Source organism: Macaca thibetana, chromosome 9, assembly GCF_024542745.1.
Source record: "Macaca thibetana thibetana isolate TM-01 chromosome 9, ASM2454274v1, whole genome shotgun sequence".
In the NCBI taxonomy this organism is placed as follows: domain Eukaryota; kingdom Metazoa; phylum Chordata; class Mammalia; order Primates; family Cercopithecidae; genus Macaca; species Macaca thibetana.
The window spans coordinates 107,051,213-107,069,225 of record NC_065586.1 but is presented as its reverse complement, the minus strand read 5'-3'; the positions used below and the strand labels follow the sequence as shown (position 1 = coordinate 107,069,225).

Here is an 18,013-nt window from a genome sequence, read left to right as displayed (position 1 = left end):
CCGCGTTTGTCCTTTGTAAGCTTTGACTGCGGTTCTTGTGGTGGGATATACTATCCTAATCCTGCAAGTCTACAGATTCTTAACGTGTTGAATATTTTTGAAAATACTGTATTGCTTTAATATGGCCCTTTACAAAGTTATCATACATTATCTTGTAGTTTCTTCTGTATGCTTGAGTCAAGAACTCTCAGTCATCTTGGTAATACCGGGTTGGATGCTTAAAGCTGCAGCAAAAAGACCAGAACTTTCAGGTAAAATTGAAAATTGTTAATATCCAGCCAGTCAACAAAACCTACCTTCTCGACTTAATTTCTACTTCCCTGGTACTTACACACCAGCCAAAATGAACTACTCTTGTTTCTTGGCGGTTAATTACTGAAATCTGTTGTAGCACTCACCTTTTTTTTTTTTTTTTTTTTTTTTTTTTGAGACGGAGTCTCGCTCTGTCGCCCAGACTGGAGTGCAGTGGCGCGATCTCGGCTCACTGCAAGCTCCGCCTCCCGGGTTCACGCCATTCTCCTGCCTCAGCCTCCGGAGTAGCTGGGACTACAGGCGCCCGCCACCACGCCCGGCTAATTTCTTTTTGTATTTTTAGTAGAGACGGGGTTTCACCGTGTTAGCCAGGATGGTCTCGATCTCCTGACCTCGTGATCCGCTCGCCTCGGCCTCCCAAAGTGCTGGGATTACAGGCTTGAGCCACCACGCCCGGCCAAGCACTCACCTTTTGTGATTCTGTCTGATTCTGTTATTCGCGGAGATGTGTTTCCAGATTCTCCCCAGCAGAAAGTAATTCCTCTGAGTTTAGCATTTTTTGCACGTCTTTTATGACAATCAGTATGTTATATATATATAATAGCCGCTTATGTTTTTAACTTCACTACCATGTCTGCACCTAAATAGAATGGTTTGTATCAGATTCGTCTTCCTGTCATTTTCACCCTACACATGATATTATTTTGGTAAATACTTACTGAAAGTTTGAATATCTCGGGTGTCTCTTGGATGCCCAGGACAGTTCCAGCCAAGTTTTAGAGATCTTCAATTTATCAGAAATTCAGCTGAGCACCTGCTACTCAGCCTTTTTTGACGTTTCCCCTGTGAAGTCTTTCTGACATGATTTTTTTCCCCAATGTTTTATTATGAAAGTGTTCATATATTTAAAAGCTGAAAGAATTAAATAATTTAATGAATATTCATATACCCGTCATCTAGATGCAGCAGTTAACATTTTGCCATATTTTTTTCATTCCTCCTCATTTTTTCATTGTTGTAAAAAGTTGCAGACACTTATTGTTAGGCAGCCGCCCTTAAGACTTTGAGCATGAATTTCCTGAGAATTTTGAAGTTCTCTAGCAAAACACAATATCATTATTACAGCTGTTTTGTAATGTTTAAAATCTAGCCCAAGTGCTAATTTTCCTAATTTACCCAGGAATATCCTTTATACCTTCTTCCCATTCTTGCAAAAAAAAGAAATCAGGATCCAGTCAAAATTTTTCTTCAGCTTTAATGTAGTGGAGTTCCCCCATCTTTTTCCCCCTGTGACATTGGCATTTTGAAGAGTTCAAGCCAGGAGTCTTTTTGGAAATGGGTCCCCCTTTTTTCTTCTTGTAAACCAAAAATTAGTCTAGAGGCTTAAGTTGAACATTTTTTTTTTTTTGCAAGGATATGTCACAGTGTTCATACTTTTCCAGTCATGACTAAGCCTTCTCAAACGCCAAGTATACGCACCTTTTCCATGATTTGCTGGTTAAATCCATCTCACTTCTCAGCATGCTTACCCCTCTCCGGTGTCCTACAAAGAGGAGGGTAGCATTTAATCATGTGTGTATAGAGTATGTGTTAGTGCCTTGGGTTGGCAACATAGACTGACTACCTTTAATAAAGTGTTGCTGCTACTTTGCCTATTCTTGGAGCTGATGCAATGTATTTCTGCAGTAAAGTGTACTGATGTCAGCATAGTTTATGAGTTTCAACTCCTGGCACCCTGCAGACATTGTTGGAAGATGTGTGGGCCCTGCTATTCAAATACAGATGAATCTTGATGTTATCAAAGCAAATACCAAGGCAACTGTTGGCCATCTGGTCACATTCCAATTTAGGCATTGTTATTTTTCTCACTGAAATTCTCATGCAAGTCTTAATTGGTCCTGGTGTTTTTGTGATAGCTTTTTGGTAGCATTAAGCAGAGCCTATTAAAAATTACAAAATCAAGATTATACTTAGTACATTAGATACATCCTCTGTCTAATGGATAGATAAGTGTTTGTGGAATTTACTTCATAATCACAAAAGGAAAATTCTCAAGACTGCCAACCTCATATACTCCTAGCCTAGACTTATATTTGATTATGAAAGATAAGTGAAAGGAAAAAACTGCACATAAGGGAGCGGAAGAAAATGCTCTGGGAGGACAGAATCTCTTAGATTGGTATAGAATGTTTTTAGCCATCATATTGAAAATTACGTAATGCATTCCATTAGTTGCTTCCTTTGGGTAGAAGGGAATTTGCTTGTGTGGGAATACTCCAGATTTAAGTGAGGCAAAATAATATACCAATTAAGATTACAGGTTTTAGCATCAGACCTGGGTTTCAGGAATAAGACTATTCAATAACTGGATGACCTTGGACAGTCTACTCACTCTATTATCTATTAAACGGTGCCTTGCCAGGTGTGGCTCACACCTATAATCCCAGCACTTTGGGATGCTGAGGCAGGTGTATCACTTGAAGCCTGGAGTTTGAGACCAGCCTGGCCAACATGGCAAAACCCTGTCTCTAGTAAAAATGCAGAAATTGGCCGGGTTTGGTCTCACACACCTGTAGTCCCAGCTACTCAAGAGGCTGAGGCATCAGAAACGCTTGAGCTTGGGAGGCAGAGGTTGCAGTGAGCCAAGATCACGGCACTGCACTCCAGCCTGGGCAACAGAGCAAGACCCTGTCTCGAAAAAGAAAAAAATAAGTAACATTTTTAAAAAAAGAGCCTTAAAACCGTTAGGGATTGTTGTACAGAATTAATTCAAATATATATAAAGTGCTTTACCTCAGTTTATATAGCACATGGAGTGCAGTCAGTGTATGGTAGTTAATAACTTCTAAAGCAGTCCAGTTAGGGGACGTATTGAATTCGGGCACATATTGACATTGACTATTTAGTGAGTGAAGGAATGAATCTATGGCAGTAGTTCTCTTAAGTTTAATGTGGGGGACTTGATTAAAAGTTAGGGTCCAGCTGCCGTGGATCATGCCTGTAATCCTAACAATTTGGGAAGCTCAGGTGGGCAGATCACTTGAGCCCAGGAGTTTGAGACCACCCTGTCTCAAAAAATACAAAATATTAGCCGGGCAGGGTGGCATGTGCCTGTAGTCACAGCTACTTGGGAGGCTGAGGCTGGAGGATCACTTGAGCCCAGAAGGTCAAGGCTGTGGTGAGCCATGATCACATGACTGCACTCTAACCTGAGCAACAGAGTGAGATCCTGTCTAAAAAAAAAAGAAAGAAAAAGTATTCTGATTCAGCAATTCTGATTTCTGGAGAGCTCCAGAAAAATCTGTATTTTTAATAATTGTACAGGGAGTTTTGATGCAGATGATTTGGGGACTGGGCTTTGAGAAGCACTCTGTAGAGTATCAAACAACTTTTCTCTTTCCTTGCACACTGTTGAAATAGCTAACTAAATATCTCAGGTGTGAGCAAATACTTATTTAAAAGGTTAATAGCTGGCCGGGCGCGGTGGCTCAAGCCTGTAATCCCAGCACTTTGGGAGGCCGAGACGGGTGGATCACGAGGTCAGGAGATCGAGACCATCCTGGCTAACACGGCGAAACCCCGTCTCTACTAAAATCACAAAAAATTAGCCGGGCGAGGTGGCGGCGCCTGTGGTCCCAGCTACTCGGGAGGCTGAGGCAGGAGAATGGCGGGAACCCGGGAGGCGGAGCTTGCAGTGAGCTGAGATCTGGCCACTGCACTCCAGCCTGGGTGACAGAGCAAGACTCCGTCTCAAAAAAAAAAAGGTTAATAGCTAACATTTTTAGGACCACTGTCTAGTATTGAATTTTGAAATAGGAAGGGTTATTAGAAAAAGACATTTTACGTGAGTAGGATGTATCATTACTAACTTAATAGTAGTGTCTGCTACTGGATTTTCCCAGAGCCAGTGGCATCATCCAAGTTCACCCAAGAAGAATTCCCGTTCTTAGGCCTAGGCACATTTCAGAAGCTAGACACCACACATTTTATTCACATGAGCTTGAATTAATTAGCTAAATCGAACATGTTGGAACATTTTTCTACCAGCAGATGCCAGATAGCAAAACAGTAGAATCTACTGTAGTCTCCAGTATATGACATATGATGTTACTTGGCATCTCCAGATAAACATTATCAATCCAAATTAAGCATTCTGCTAGCATGTGGGCAGTTGCTTGAGTGAGTATTACTACTTTATGTTTGCTGAAAAATGCATTCTTTCTAGGCTCCCCTTTTCACCTTTTTCTTATATTTACATTCAGAAATCTAGTATGTTTTTGAAAATTCACCTATCAGTTAACCACAAGTCTTGGATAAGACAAAAGATAAAAATTTTGTTATTCTACCATTGTCACCACCCCCACTCAGAACCCCCACAGTAGGCAGGTTGAATTTACTTTAAGGAACCCAACTTAATAAATATTCACAGAAGAAAAATATTCTTTACATAAAGTATCCTTTACAGTCCATGGCCATGATTGCTCCTGACTACTCCTTCAGTTCCCAGAGATTGTATTTTTGTATCTCAATGCCCATTAATAAAATTAGCTTGGCATATGTTCACAGTGGCTCTGTGTTTTACTGCAGTTGCAAAGTCAAATGCGTACAATGGATGGGCAAGTAGTAAGAGGAAACAATAGGCAGTAGGAAGGACTGGAGAATTCCAGAGCATGTGCTTACCTAAGTGAAGCATCACTTCCCAGCCCTAGCCAAATTTTGCCATATTGAAATGTAGGCTTGATGTTGCCAGATTTGTCAAGTGGAGCTAAAATTTGGATTTTTCGTGAAATTTCCTGATTTTTAAACATCGGCTCAAATACTTTTTAAATACCTGTAAACCAACAAAATATTTAAGTGGATAGCATCCAGGGTTACCAGTTTATGACATGTATGTTTCTTAACATGAAAACGTAAGTGGTGCTTTTGTTGAGAATCTCAAAATGCTTTAGAAATTTTTTCTTTTTGCCATATGTCAACTGCATTTACTTCTATAGGTTAGGCAACAAGTCACTGTCATCTCCATCAAAAATTCAAGATAGATTATTTTATACAACAAGCCTCTGTTCCCTTGATTATAATTTTAAAGGTTTTAACCTTTGCTGCCCTTTTGAAAGTTTGTTCATATTTTCTCAACTTTGAGTTCTATTATGAAATAGGTTTGCTTTATTATCATACTTTTTAAAACATTTAAGAACACAATTTGGCAGCACATAGTGCTTCAAAAGTAAGTGAAACAGGTTTTTAAAGAAAAGCACCTCTAAATAGATCATGCTGTCTTATACCATGATATTTATGAAGATTCAAAGATTTTTAGAGACAGAAGATACCGTATGGTAATCTAGAACAAGCCCTTTATTATAGCAATATGAAAATTAGTCCTGGAATAATAAATGTCATACTGTATTTCTAAGGACTTTTACATCCACTTATCACTTGAACCTTACAACCCAGGACAGATAATAAACATATTTTGTATGAGAAAATCAAACCTCTAGTTAGCTAAGAAATGTATTCAAGGTCACACAGCTAGTTAGCAGCTATGACCAGAGTGCAACCATGTACCCCATTCAAAGTATAAATGTGAAATAGAGTACAACTAGTTAGCACCAGAGAGCAACCCTGTACTTCATTTAAAATATAAAGGTGAAATCGATTGATTAGAAAAAAAATGACAGACTCTAGTATAAGCTTCTGTTTTATTTAAGTCACACATTGGATTTTACTGTCATAGTATTTAAAACACATGGAATCCTAGGATATGCTCAAGCATTCAATTTTAACTTTAAAACTGGGGTCTTGTACAATAAGCATAAGCTGATAAGTTTAGATACATTAATACAGGGAAAAAGGAATTACAATGAAGATGTAGTGACAAGTGAGAAGTAATAGGCATATATTATGGAGAATAAACACATAGACGCATGGAATGGCTCCTTGGGGCTCCCAGCAAAGATCAAATACTAGATTAAGGAGATTTAGTGTGGGGAGGACAGGTTTAAAAACATCCAAATCCCATCCTGAACATTTTTAGAAACCAAGACTTGACTTTGGTATCCACAATATGTTTTCATTTTGATGTTTCTGATCCATATGTACACGTTGTGAGTAATCAGGAATTGGAGTTTGAATTTTAGTAATTTAGTCTCCTTCTCTGTCTGTCCCCTGTGTGGCCACAGCTTACATTTTCCAGATGGCTAGATGAAGATAGGTGCAGTGTAAAGCTAATTGCCCTCTTCAGCTATTCAACCCAGGATCAGTATCTTCTCATATGAGCTGTGATATAAGCTGTCATATAATTTGTGATATGATGAAGATAATTTAAAAATGCAAAATTTGTAAGCTTTTAAAGTGTTGTATATTTCTAATTAAGCTTGGGATTTGAAAGTTTCAGTGACATAGTGTTTAAATAATATATAATGCTGTAAACAAAATCTAGAGTCAAAAACCAGTTTTTTTTCCTAAGAGATTTACTTCAGAAAGCATCAAACATGACAACTGGAATGCTAAATCCTCAAATTAAGAAGACAAAAAAAAAAAGAAAAGCTACATGTTGGTTAGAGCCATATATTGGTCTGACTGTGGCACAGCTCCCCTAAACTAAGGAGGAAGAAGTGTGCTTTAGTCAATATGCTGCACTTACTTTTTCATCTACCTCATTCCTGAGATTTACTGTTTGCCTCATATTTTATTTTCACCGTCCTTTGTAAGGGTTATTAGTGTCTTCAAAATTTCCCATTTCAGTAGAAATTTAAGATTGTATGTTACTTCAGCCTTTGTTGGCTTCTGCACACCATAGTCTACGATTATCTCTCCACCGTCTTCTTAAATGTTGATATTCCTTCAGTGAAGCACCATACTAACCCTGTCAGTCCTACAGATGCAGCATAGAGAAAACTGAAAAGAGACCTTGCCTTTGAGTAAGGCAGACCCGAGTTCAAATCCCATTTCTTCACTTGTCAACTATATGATGTTGGACAAGATAACTTTTCTTAAACCTGTTTTAGTCTGTTAAATTTCATCATATATATGTGTACCCAATATATAATTTTACCCATGTGCCCATTCACCTCCCGCTGCAGTTGGGAGATGCAGTGGGAAGTGGATGGGCACATGGGTAATTCGATTATAAAATCACCCGTTATGGTGATAAAAGTTATTTTCAAAATTACTGCAGAAAATTCCTTAAAAATATCTACTTAGTTGAAATACATGCGTGACTTCATACTAAATACTGTGTTGCTATTGTTATTCTTAAGCAAACTAAAATTTAAGAGCCACTAAGCTAACTAAAGAAAAGAAGCTAAGGTAAATGTCTTGACATTTAAACGATTCTGCCTTTCATGTAACTCTTAAGAGTATAGGTATTGAGAGAAGAGGTGGAGAATTCTAAAATATTTTTGCTTGCCCATAGGGTTTTCATCATGCTTTTTTAGTAACAAGCCTCTATAACTAATACATGTTAATAAGCTTATTTTTTCTGAAAATGTAATTTTATGCCAACATTATAATGGTACAGTATGGTAAGAATTGCTGACATTCATTGAGCTCTCATGCAGGGTTTGGTCTGATGGCTTTATATGAATTATATCTTTAATGCACTAGCCATCTCAAGTTGATGCCATTGTAAGCTTTATCTTGCAGTTGAAACAAAGGCTTAGAAAATCAAGTAATTTGTTTAAGCGACTAATCTGACTTCAGCTGCTTCTTTCAACCACCATATTATACTCTTGTCTCTTTTTACCATCACCCCACCACTCACCATCTTGCCATATCTTTCTTGAATGATTATATCCACCTCTGTAGCTTGCACTACTGTACAGTTGACTCTGGGCCTCCAGTCCTTTTTACCTTCCTCTTGGACTTCCACACTCTGTGAATCTAAACCGAACTCATGGTCTTTACTCTTCCTTCTTAACCTTCTCCTCTGTGTTTCCAATATTAATTAATACGGGTATATCCACAATCATGTTAGCTCACTTTAGTCGTCCGTGGTCATTTCATTATCACCCACTGGCGGTGGGGGGTGGGAAGGTGGAGGATGTTTGAATCTCAACTTCTTGTACCCTTAATTACCTCTTATATCTTCTCCTCTTAGTGTCTGTTATCACTGCTTTAATTCATACTTTCATCATCTTACCTAAACAATTACAGCTTCCTTACTAATCTTTCCTCTAGTGTCTCTTCTCATTTTTCCTTCATTTTGTCTAGAATATGTGTTTCCAAAACATGAATCATGTCACATAACTGCTTAGAACCATCCAATTAGCTCCCTTCTGACTATAGGATACAAAGTCCAAATTCAGCATTGCAGACTGAGTGTGAACTGGCCTCTACCTGGTCACTCCCACCACAATACCTGTTGCACACTGTACATGCACTGCACTCTAGCCATGTCCCCCAACAGAACACTTATTTTTTTAATGCTTCTTCATTTGAACATATTGTTCACTTTGTCTACAACATCTACCCTTTGCTATACATCTCCTTCTCTGCCTAGTAAACCCCCATTCAACTTTCTGGGACTAGCTCCAATGTCATGTTTAATGATTCTTTTTCAGAGACCACCCATTCATTGTCCCCTATCCTTGGCCAAGTTTTTAGTAGTTTTCATTTCTTAAGGCACAATAGGCATGCTTTTATTAAAGTACATTGTATTCAATTATAATTACTTATTTACGTGTGTCTCATTCCCTACCTCACCTCCACCAAAGAAAGGAACTGGTTCTTACCTACTCTGTCTCCCTCACTTAGCTACGGCTGGTACATTATAGACATTTAGTATGTTTGTTGAAAGAAAAAATCTGTTCGTATAGGCACTTTATCATTCCAAATTCTTTTCACGTTACATTTGTTAGTTTTCTACTCTGAAAGAGTAATGCTTTTGTTGTCACCTAAAACAATGACATTCTCATGTTTATCACTCTAGTCTTTACTGTCCAGTGTTTATTTCCAAATAGAATACAAGGTACAGCATTAATTTGACCTATCAACTCATAATTTCTGTCCACTGTAGAGATTTATACTTTCTTGAACAAAGAACTAGGAGCTAGGCTCTTTTCCCAAATATGTAATAGGTATGCAGGGAAGATCTTCGTGAAGGATTCTGTCTTTCTCTAAGACTTTAATTTGTAGGTCTCCTGCAAGTCTACAACATTTAAGTTCAAGAGATGACGTAAGAGCCAACCTTTTCTGGCCGGGCACAGTGGCTCATGCCTTTAATCCCAGCACTTTGGGAGGCTGAGGTGGGTGGATCACGAGGTCAGGAGATCGAGACCAGCCTGGCCAACGTGGTGAAGCACCGTCTCTACTAAAAATACAAAAATTAGCTGGGTGTAGTGGCGCATGCCTGTAATCCCAGCTACTCGGGAGGCTGAGGCTGGAGAATCACTTGAACCCAGGAGGTGGGGGTTGCAGTGAGCCGAGATTGCACGACTGCACTCCAACCTGGTGCCAGAGCAAGACTCTGTCTCAAAAAAAAAAAAAAAAAAAAAGGCCAACCTTTTCATAACAAAATTATATAAATCTTAGTCTTTACAGTTTGAAGGGTCCTGCTGTTGATTGCTTTTGTTTCTATGAAGATACTTGCCTAATGGAAAATCTATTGAGGGTATCATTGTTTTGCTGGCTTGAGTTAACCACCACCCTATCATGGCTTTTACTTAAATCACTGCTTCATATACTTGCCTATTGGACACTTGTTCTGAAAAATCTCATAAGCATATCTGAGTCATTAGATTCCAAAGTTGAACTCTTGTCTTTCCCTAGCTTTATGATTTCACAGTGTAGCTAGTTGCTCAATTGAAGCACCCATTTTTCACCTGCACCTAAACTATTTGAAATACCCCTGTAATTGTCCTCCTGAATACATTTAAATCTGTTCAGGTCATTCTCATTCTTAAAATATTTCAGTGGTTCTCCTTATTTCCTTCAAAATCAATTTGACTGCAGTTTGGTTTGGGTTTGTTTCCAGACAGGTTGCTCGTAACTTTTTTTTTTTTATAGCATTCCTTGCCTCTCCCATAATGCACCATGTGCTTTGTGTTGCCCATCTTCATGCCTCTCCACAAACTGTTGTTACCTGCACCTAAAGTTCCTCCCCCACCATTTGTACCTGACACAGTTTCTCCCTATTCTGTGTTCCCATGGCATTTTTACAAATACTTCTAAGTATAGAACTTATATTGCATTATGCTTCTTCGCTTATGTGCCTATTTCTTCTCCCTCCACCCCCATCCTTCAGGATCCTCAAGCCTAGAGACTGTGCCTTAGTAAGTCTGACACTGAATTAAAATTTCAATATAAGACGACTTGCCATTTGAATACTTCAATTTTGTTCTTAACCTTTTCTTAGTAATGGATGTTCATGTAATAGAAAGTAGAAATAAGGCCCATAAATAACCATTAGTTAGCATTTTGGCACAAAATATTGTACTTGTGTCACTAGAAACCCCCATATCAGAATATCCTTGTGATAGGAGAAAAAGATGTCATTTTTGCCAACTCTACAAGTCTTTTGCAAGATTTTATCTTTTCATATTTAAATAATTCCTTTTTAAAAAAAAACAGCTTTGTCCAGGATGGTCTAAACTTTTCACTTAACAGAGAAAAAAGTCATTCTTCACTTGATTTTAATAAATGTTACATTCAAAAGAAATACAGTTTTTACTAATTTCAAAATTAGTTATTTGTAAATACTGGTATTTTCCTTAAATGTGCGTCTTACTACATATGCCATATTGAAAGCAACATTGCCCTAGGAATACAAAGTGTGTTCTAGGCAATACTGATCCCATAATTGCACTTTTAAAGAATTCCAGAATCACATAACTTTAGGAAACAATATATACTCAATTCTCCTGTTTGAAATGTATCACATACGTTAGCATATTAAAGTTTCTAAAGAGTCCTGCTGTTAAAAAGAAAGTTTAACTTTTTTCCTTCCCAGAGCTTCTCAAATTTAATACTATGGAATCTTCTCAGAAAGTCCATAAACATCTCAAAGAACAACGTGGTTATTGTATTGATCATCAGTCTATATACCAGGATATGCATATCCCTCAAGATGCCTGAAGACAATCGGAGGGGTATACAAGCAAGCGAGGTTAAGAACAATCAATTTTCAGATCCTCAACTTTTATATGTGATGTCTGCTGATAATGCATTCCCTGAGAAAATGGACCTGTGGATAAACCATCATGCTTCATCTCATTTCCTGTCTCCCCTTTCACCATTTTTCTTTCTTTTTTTTTTTTTTTTTCTTGAGACAAGCTCTTACTCTCACCTAAGCTAGAATGCAGTGGCGTGATCATATCTCAGTGCAACCTAAAACTCGGGCTCAAGCAGTACCCTCACCTCAGCCTCCCAAGTAGCTGAGACTAACAGGCACACTGCATCATCCCCGGCTAACTTTTTTTTAAATTTTTTGTAGAGATGAGGTCTTGCTTTGTTGTCCAGGCTGGTCTTGAACTCCTGGGCTTAAGCAATCCTCCCACTTTGGCCTTCCAAAGTGCTGGGATTCCAGATGCGAGCCACCGTACCAGTCCCACAATTATTTTTCTAAGAATGTATGAAGGAAAGGCATCTCTCTAGCCTGGTAGAATCTTACTATGACAAAATGCTCAAGGGAATAAACATCTCTTAGGAGCTAAACACAGAGACAAGGAAACATTGGTAACTCTAGTAAGAAAGACTAAGGGCTTTGCTAATTATTAAGTAGTGCTTTTGCAAGTCAAGAGACTGTTCTCAGCTTTCAGCAATACTGAAGGAATACCTAATTGAGTAGTCTGCTAGTCATTTAAAATTATTTCTTGATGATAGGTCACTACATGATTGTTAGCATATAACTTAGGTTCAAAGATTGAAAAAAATTTTCCCATTCTCATCTCAGTGTTTACATCTACAAAAATGAAGAATAGGGCCGGGCACGGTGGCTCACACCTGTAATCCCAGCACTTTGGGAGGTCAAGGGAGGGCGGATCACTTGAGGTCAGAAGTTCGAGACCAGCCTGGCCAACATGATGAAACCCCGTCTCTACTGAAAATACAAAAATTAGCCGGGTATGGTGGCACGCACCTGTAATCCCAACTACTCAAGAGTCTGAAGCAGGAGAATCACTTGAACCCAGGTGGCAGAGGTTGCAGTGAGCTGAGATCTTGCCACCGCACCCCAGCCTGGGCAACAGAGCAAGATTCCATCTCAAAAAAAAAAAAGAACAACAACAGAATTGTAGCAATAAGTAAATTTTCAGCCATGTATATACATGAACTAATTGAGAAAATAAAGCTATGTTCTTATTAACATACATGGCCAATAACTTTATTTTTATGTTCAACAATTGCTTTATCAATGTGTAATGCATTTTGACCAATTTCGTACCAATTGTAATAACCCAAAATATTTTAAAGTTTATAAACATTTTTGTAGCAAAGAAGTATGATAGGATGATCATTAAAATATCAGGCATGAGGCCAGGCGCAGTGGCTCACACCTGTAATCCCAGCACTTCGGGAGGCCGTGGCAGGTGGATCACAAGGTCAGGAGATCAAGACCATCCTGGCTAACACGGTGAAACCCCGCCTCTACTAGAAATACAAAAAACAAATTAGCTGGGCGTGGTGGTGGGTACCTGTAGTCCCAGCTACTCGGGAGGCTGAGGCAGGAGAATGGCGTGAACCCGGGAGGCAGAGCCTGCAGTGAGCCGAGATCGCGCCACCGCACTCCAGCCTGGGCGACAGAGCGAGACTCCATCTCAAAAAAAAAAAAAAAGGCATGAAAATATGTTGCACTAGAATAAAGTGGGTTGGAAATAGAGGTCCAGGAAGAAAAAAAGATGATATAAAACTTCTAACTTAAAAATTAGCTTCTTTTTATTAATGGATGATGGTAGCTATCAAATTGCTATTACGTTTAGATTATATTGGATGTTTTTAAAAGACTGAGGTAACAGTTATTTTTAATATGCTGGAAATTATATCCTTTATAATTTAAATTTATGATAATAAATTTAAATATCAGTGTATGAAGTGATGCCTAGTTTTCCCAAATCTCTTTGGGAGTATGCAAGTAGAAAATTTGAAGACCACTGATAATATATTCTCCAGGTTCAGAAGGAAGCTTCAGTGATCTAGTCTGGTCTCACACCCATTATTTAGTTTGGTTATCCAGCTAAATCACACTAGGGATTTTTTTTTTTTTTTTTTTTTTTTTTTTTTTTTTTTTTTTTGAGACGGAGTCTCACTCTGTTGCCCAGGCTGGAGTGCAGGGGCGCAATCTCGGCTCACTGCAAGCTCCACCTCCCGGGTTCACGCCATTCTCCTGCCTCAGCCTCCCGAGTAGCTGGGACTACAGGTACCCGCCACCACACCCGGCAAATTTTTTGTATTTTTGGTAGAGACAGGGTTTCACCGTGTTAGCCAGGATGGTCTCGATCTCCTGACCTCATGATCCGCCTGCCTCGGCCTCCCAAAGTGCTGGGATTACAGGTGTGAGCCACCGCGCCCAGCCCCCGCACCAGGGATTTTTAACTTGCCAAATGTGTATGATTGATTTGAAGGCAATAATCCATCCTAGACATGCCTTTTAACTCTCACTCCTACAGCAGAGTAAAATATTTCATAACAAAGATTTGGTTTTCCTTCAAGTTTTTCAGCATTAATTTTAGACATCCAGCCCAAATAGCTACAACAGGTTTGCATACCTTATCATGATTTTGGAATGCACTGTTCATCAAAACTATTATCTCTGGGAGAAATTACAAACTTTAGAATCTATGTAAGTAAAGGAAGCAGCAGATTATTTTCCATTTACCTAGACCAAGGACTTCAAAAAATGATGAATTGACACTGTATTCTGTGAGCATTGTAAGTTTGGTTCTATTAATGTAAGAAAAATTTCATTTTCTGTAATTTAATGTTTTCTCTTAAAATATGCCTTGACAATCTGCATCATTTTTTAATTTGGCATAGTATTCCGTTCTATGGATGTTCCATGATTTATTTAACCTTTGATCTGCTGGTGAACATTTAGTTAGCTTTATCTATTGCTGAACATTTTGCTATTCAACACGATGCTTTAATGAACATTCTTTTTTACATTTGTGTTGTTTCTTTACAGCCAATTACCATGTCAAAGAAAATATGCATATTTAGTTTTAGTAGATACAGTACTGCAAAATCCCTCTAAAAAAGCTTAACAGTGCTAATTTCCCTATACCGTCCCTACCTGTGGATACTATCAGACTTTTAACTTTTTGCTGTTTAAAAAGACATTACACATGCACTCATACACACAAAAGCAGTCTTTGTTTAAATGTCACCTTCTTAATGAGGTCATCATAATTTTCCTCTTAAAATTGAACCACCACCCCCCTCAGCATTCCTTAATCCCCTTTACACTATTTTCTGTAGACCTTCTGGCATGCTGTTGTTTCTCTCTTCTTACTCTAGACTGTAGGCTCCAAAAAGGCAAAGTTTTGAGTTTTTGTCCTGTTCATTATGAACAATGCTTGGCATATGATTTAAAAAACTCGCATATTTATTGAATTAAATGGCCATGGCAGTTGTAGAATACACGTCAATTTCAGCCATAGCTGTTATGTTTCTCCTTTGGCCCATCTGTCCCTGGTTTAAATACATCTCACCTGACAAGAAAGTTCTCTTAAAAGTAGCCACAACTGCTTAGAGTGCATTACTCTAAGCAAATCACCCATGTCTGGCTATTAGCAGGCCGTGTGGGAGAAGGAAATACTGTCTGTATAGCAACATGTAGTCAACAATAGGCTGCATATACAACAGTGGTTCTATAAGATTATAATGAAGCTGAAAAATTCCTGTTGCCTAATGATGTCATACCCGTTGTAATGCTCATGATATTATGGCAGAACACTTTACTTTTTCTATGTTGATACACAAATACCATTGTGTTACAGTTGCCTACTGTATTCAGTACAGTGACATGTACACATTTATAGCCTAGGCCCAGTAGACTGTACCATATAGCCTAGATTTATGTTAGGCTATACCATCTAGATTTGTGTAAGTACACTCTTAGGATGTTTGCACCATGACAGAACCACCTAATGATGCATTTCTCAGAACATATCCCATCATTAAGAAACACATGACTGTACTCCTTCCTACTCTGGACTCCCAGGGCAGTTGATTATCAAAGTAGAGCCCAGCCAGTGCTGGCCATCCAACCACCACCTTGCTTATTTTAGCCCTTCCCTTCCTGTTTCTTTCCTGCCAATGCCTAAGGGGGCCTAGAAACAAGAACCAACCCTATTAAAACAGACATTCTATCCAGGCAAGTGACTGGCACTGATCTGCCCCACACTAGGCACAACCCACTCCCTACCATCCCTTTGGCTCCACACCATTTACAGTAACAATGGCACCTTAGTCAAACAGAGAACTGAGGTTTGGTAGAGCACCAAGTTTCATTGTTTTTGTCAGGTCAGATTTTGGATGTGAAAAAGGTATCAGACTAAGAGAAAACAAAGGATAGTGACAATTCAGAGTAGCTGGAGTTGCTTACGCTATATAACAGCTAAGAGTTGTTCATCTACCACTTTAGCATTTTGGTGATACATATAAAACTCCTTAGCTCCTATGTATTTCCTTCACATTTATCAACATCTATAATGTCCTCCCTTTCAGTGGCGTATCATGTCAGGTTTGCTTCAAATAAGGAAACGTGATCATAATGAGTATTTTCACTGTGATATATTTAATGGAGAGGCTAGGTGGTATTTTTGATACTTTAATTCAGGGCTAATCAGGGGGTCTACAATGCTAGTAACCTTCATCCTAACCTGGAGGAAAAAAAAAAAAGGCAGTGATCACTAGGTACCACTGGCAGGCCTAAAAAGAAAAGAATATTGTAGGAGAAGCTGTGCAGGCTAAGGAAATTGTATATTTATTTACTTCACATTCCATTTAGTGATGAGTTGCTTTATTCTTGGTCCATTACTTATTTCATCATCTCTCCCAGCTAGAGCAGTATAGGGGTAAAGTTTGATGACAAAGTTCTGGAAAGCAGATAGAGGTTTTCAGGAACTTAGACGTTCCAGAATAAGAATCTGAGCAAGAAAGAGGAAGAGACTTGAATACAGAGTAGGAAGCTTTTATGAGGAATGTCAAAGTAGTGGAGCGGGAATAACAAAGACCAGAAGAAGCTTCACTTGATTATAATTAATTTGCAGTGGTTGGTAAAGGCAGGCACCAAGCCAGATTCACCACTTTATAAATAATAAATCTGCGGGGGTGATGTGAAAGATGCATGGTAAGGTTGCATCAGCAAGGTGAATCACTTGAGTAGGTGGGACCGTCTAGAAAAGCATCTGTGTTTGGAAAGGGATCATTCTACAGCTTAGTCCAGAACACCTTGAACACAGCATAGCAGAATCTTGGCTGTAATACTTGGAGCAAATGTCACTGGCAAAAACGGCATATATGCTGGGATGTTCATAAGAAATACTCATAGTTAAGTATTGCTGGTCCTTTCGCATATAGGATCTCAGTATTAGAGGAAAATAGTAAACTGAAACTCTACCTTATTTCTGTTCTTTACGAGCCAGTTTCACCTATTGTATTATTTCATTACCAATTGCAGCTGTGTAGCCAGTGAGCCATAGGATTCTTTTTGTTAGGCACAAAGTAGAAACCAGCTGTTGAGACAAGTAGGAATTTTATGTTAGCCTGCCAGTTCCTCCTTTTCCTACCTACCTGCCTCACCCCCCATCTCAAATGGTGGTCATGTTTTTTGTCACTCACCATTCAGGGGAGATGCTATCAATGAACCATGCTGGCTACACACAAATGCCTTTTCCTCAGATGATATTAATCATCTTTGCCTTAAAAACTGAAGCTCTTCCAAGTTTTCACTATGAGAGAGAAAAAAATTGTAACACCTAGCCTTGTAGTTAACACCACAACTGAATAATGGAAGTTGACAAGATCTAAATGTTTATGCGAACTATCCCAAGGTCACAGGAAATTAATGGCAATATTATACAAGGTTAGGGTAGTTCACTTTCTATAGGAATTTGGATTTTACTTCTTAAACTACAACGGAAATGTCTCAGGCAATCTGCTTTGGGAATTTATTCTTGAATAATACTGATTTCTCATTGAAGGAAAAAATACTGTATCCAACAACTCAGATATGGCAGAATTGAAGTCAATGTTCCGGGAAGTTCTTCCAAAACAAGGTATGTACATCACAAATATTGAAGTCATTATTATAGGGACTAAACAAGTGATAGGCAGTGTCACATAGGAGGCTTAACAGCTAAACATCTATAGCTATTGTGTTCCGTATTATCCCATTTACTGTCTACTTGTACTATATGCTTTTTCATGATATCCAGTAAAAGGATAATAAAACATTGTTTCTTATACCTAAAATTGCCAATTAGCTAATTAATTCCTAAAATTGCTAATTACAATATGAATTTTTTTTTTTAAAGAAACAGGTTCTCACTGTGTCACCCAGGCTTGGGTACAGTTGGCACAATCATAGCTCACTGCAGCCTTGAACTACTGGGCTCCTGCCCTAGCCTACTGATATGCTAGTACTAGCCAGGCATGTGCTACCATGCCTGGCTAATTTGTTTTTATTTTTGTAGAGATGGGATCTCAATGTGTTGCCTAGACTGGTCTCAAACAATCCAACCCCTTTGGCATCCCAAAGTGCTGGGATTACAGGTATGAGCTACCATGCCCGGCTCAATATGAAACTTCAATGAAAGAAATAATGGAA

At 38.6% G+C, this 18,013-nt stretch overlaps 1 protein-coding gene and 1 long non-coding RNA gene across 17 annotated transcripts in view; one reads left to right on the top strand and one right to left on the bottom strand.

Annotated features, from left to right (window-relative positions):
• Positions 1-18,013, top strand: part of BBIP1 (BBSome interacting protein 1) — a 1,212,900-nt gene that overhangs the window by 1,192,659 nt on the left and 2,228 nt on the right. For all 14 annotated transcript variants that reach the window (XM_050804427.1, XM_050804438.1, XM_050804429.1 and 11 more), the window contains 2 exons: positions 159-251; positions 17,388-17,462. In XM_050804427.1, the coding sequence (XP_050660384.1) occupies positions 159-251; positions 17,388-17,462 (168 nt within the window). The remainder of the gene's footprint in view (positions 1-158; positions 252-17,387; positions 17,463-18,013) is intronic.
• LOC126962841 (uncharacterized) lies at positions 251-17,388 on the bottom strand. Of its 3 annotated transcripts, none has more exons than XR_007728829.1 (4): positions 16,805-17,388; positions 972-1,795; positions 722-892; positions 251-398 (listed from the first exon to the last, which is right to left on the bottom strand). It is a non-coding gene; the product is annotated as an uncharacterized LOC126962841 (long non-coding RNA). The 3 variants fall into 3 exon arrangements; XR_007728828.1 differs by having other exon boundaries at positions 722-1,164; positions 1,732-1,795; XR_007728827.1 differs by having other exon boundaries at positions 722-1,795.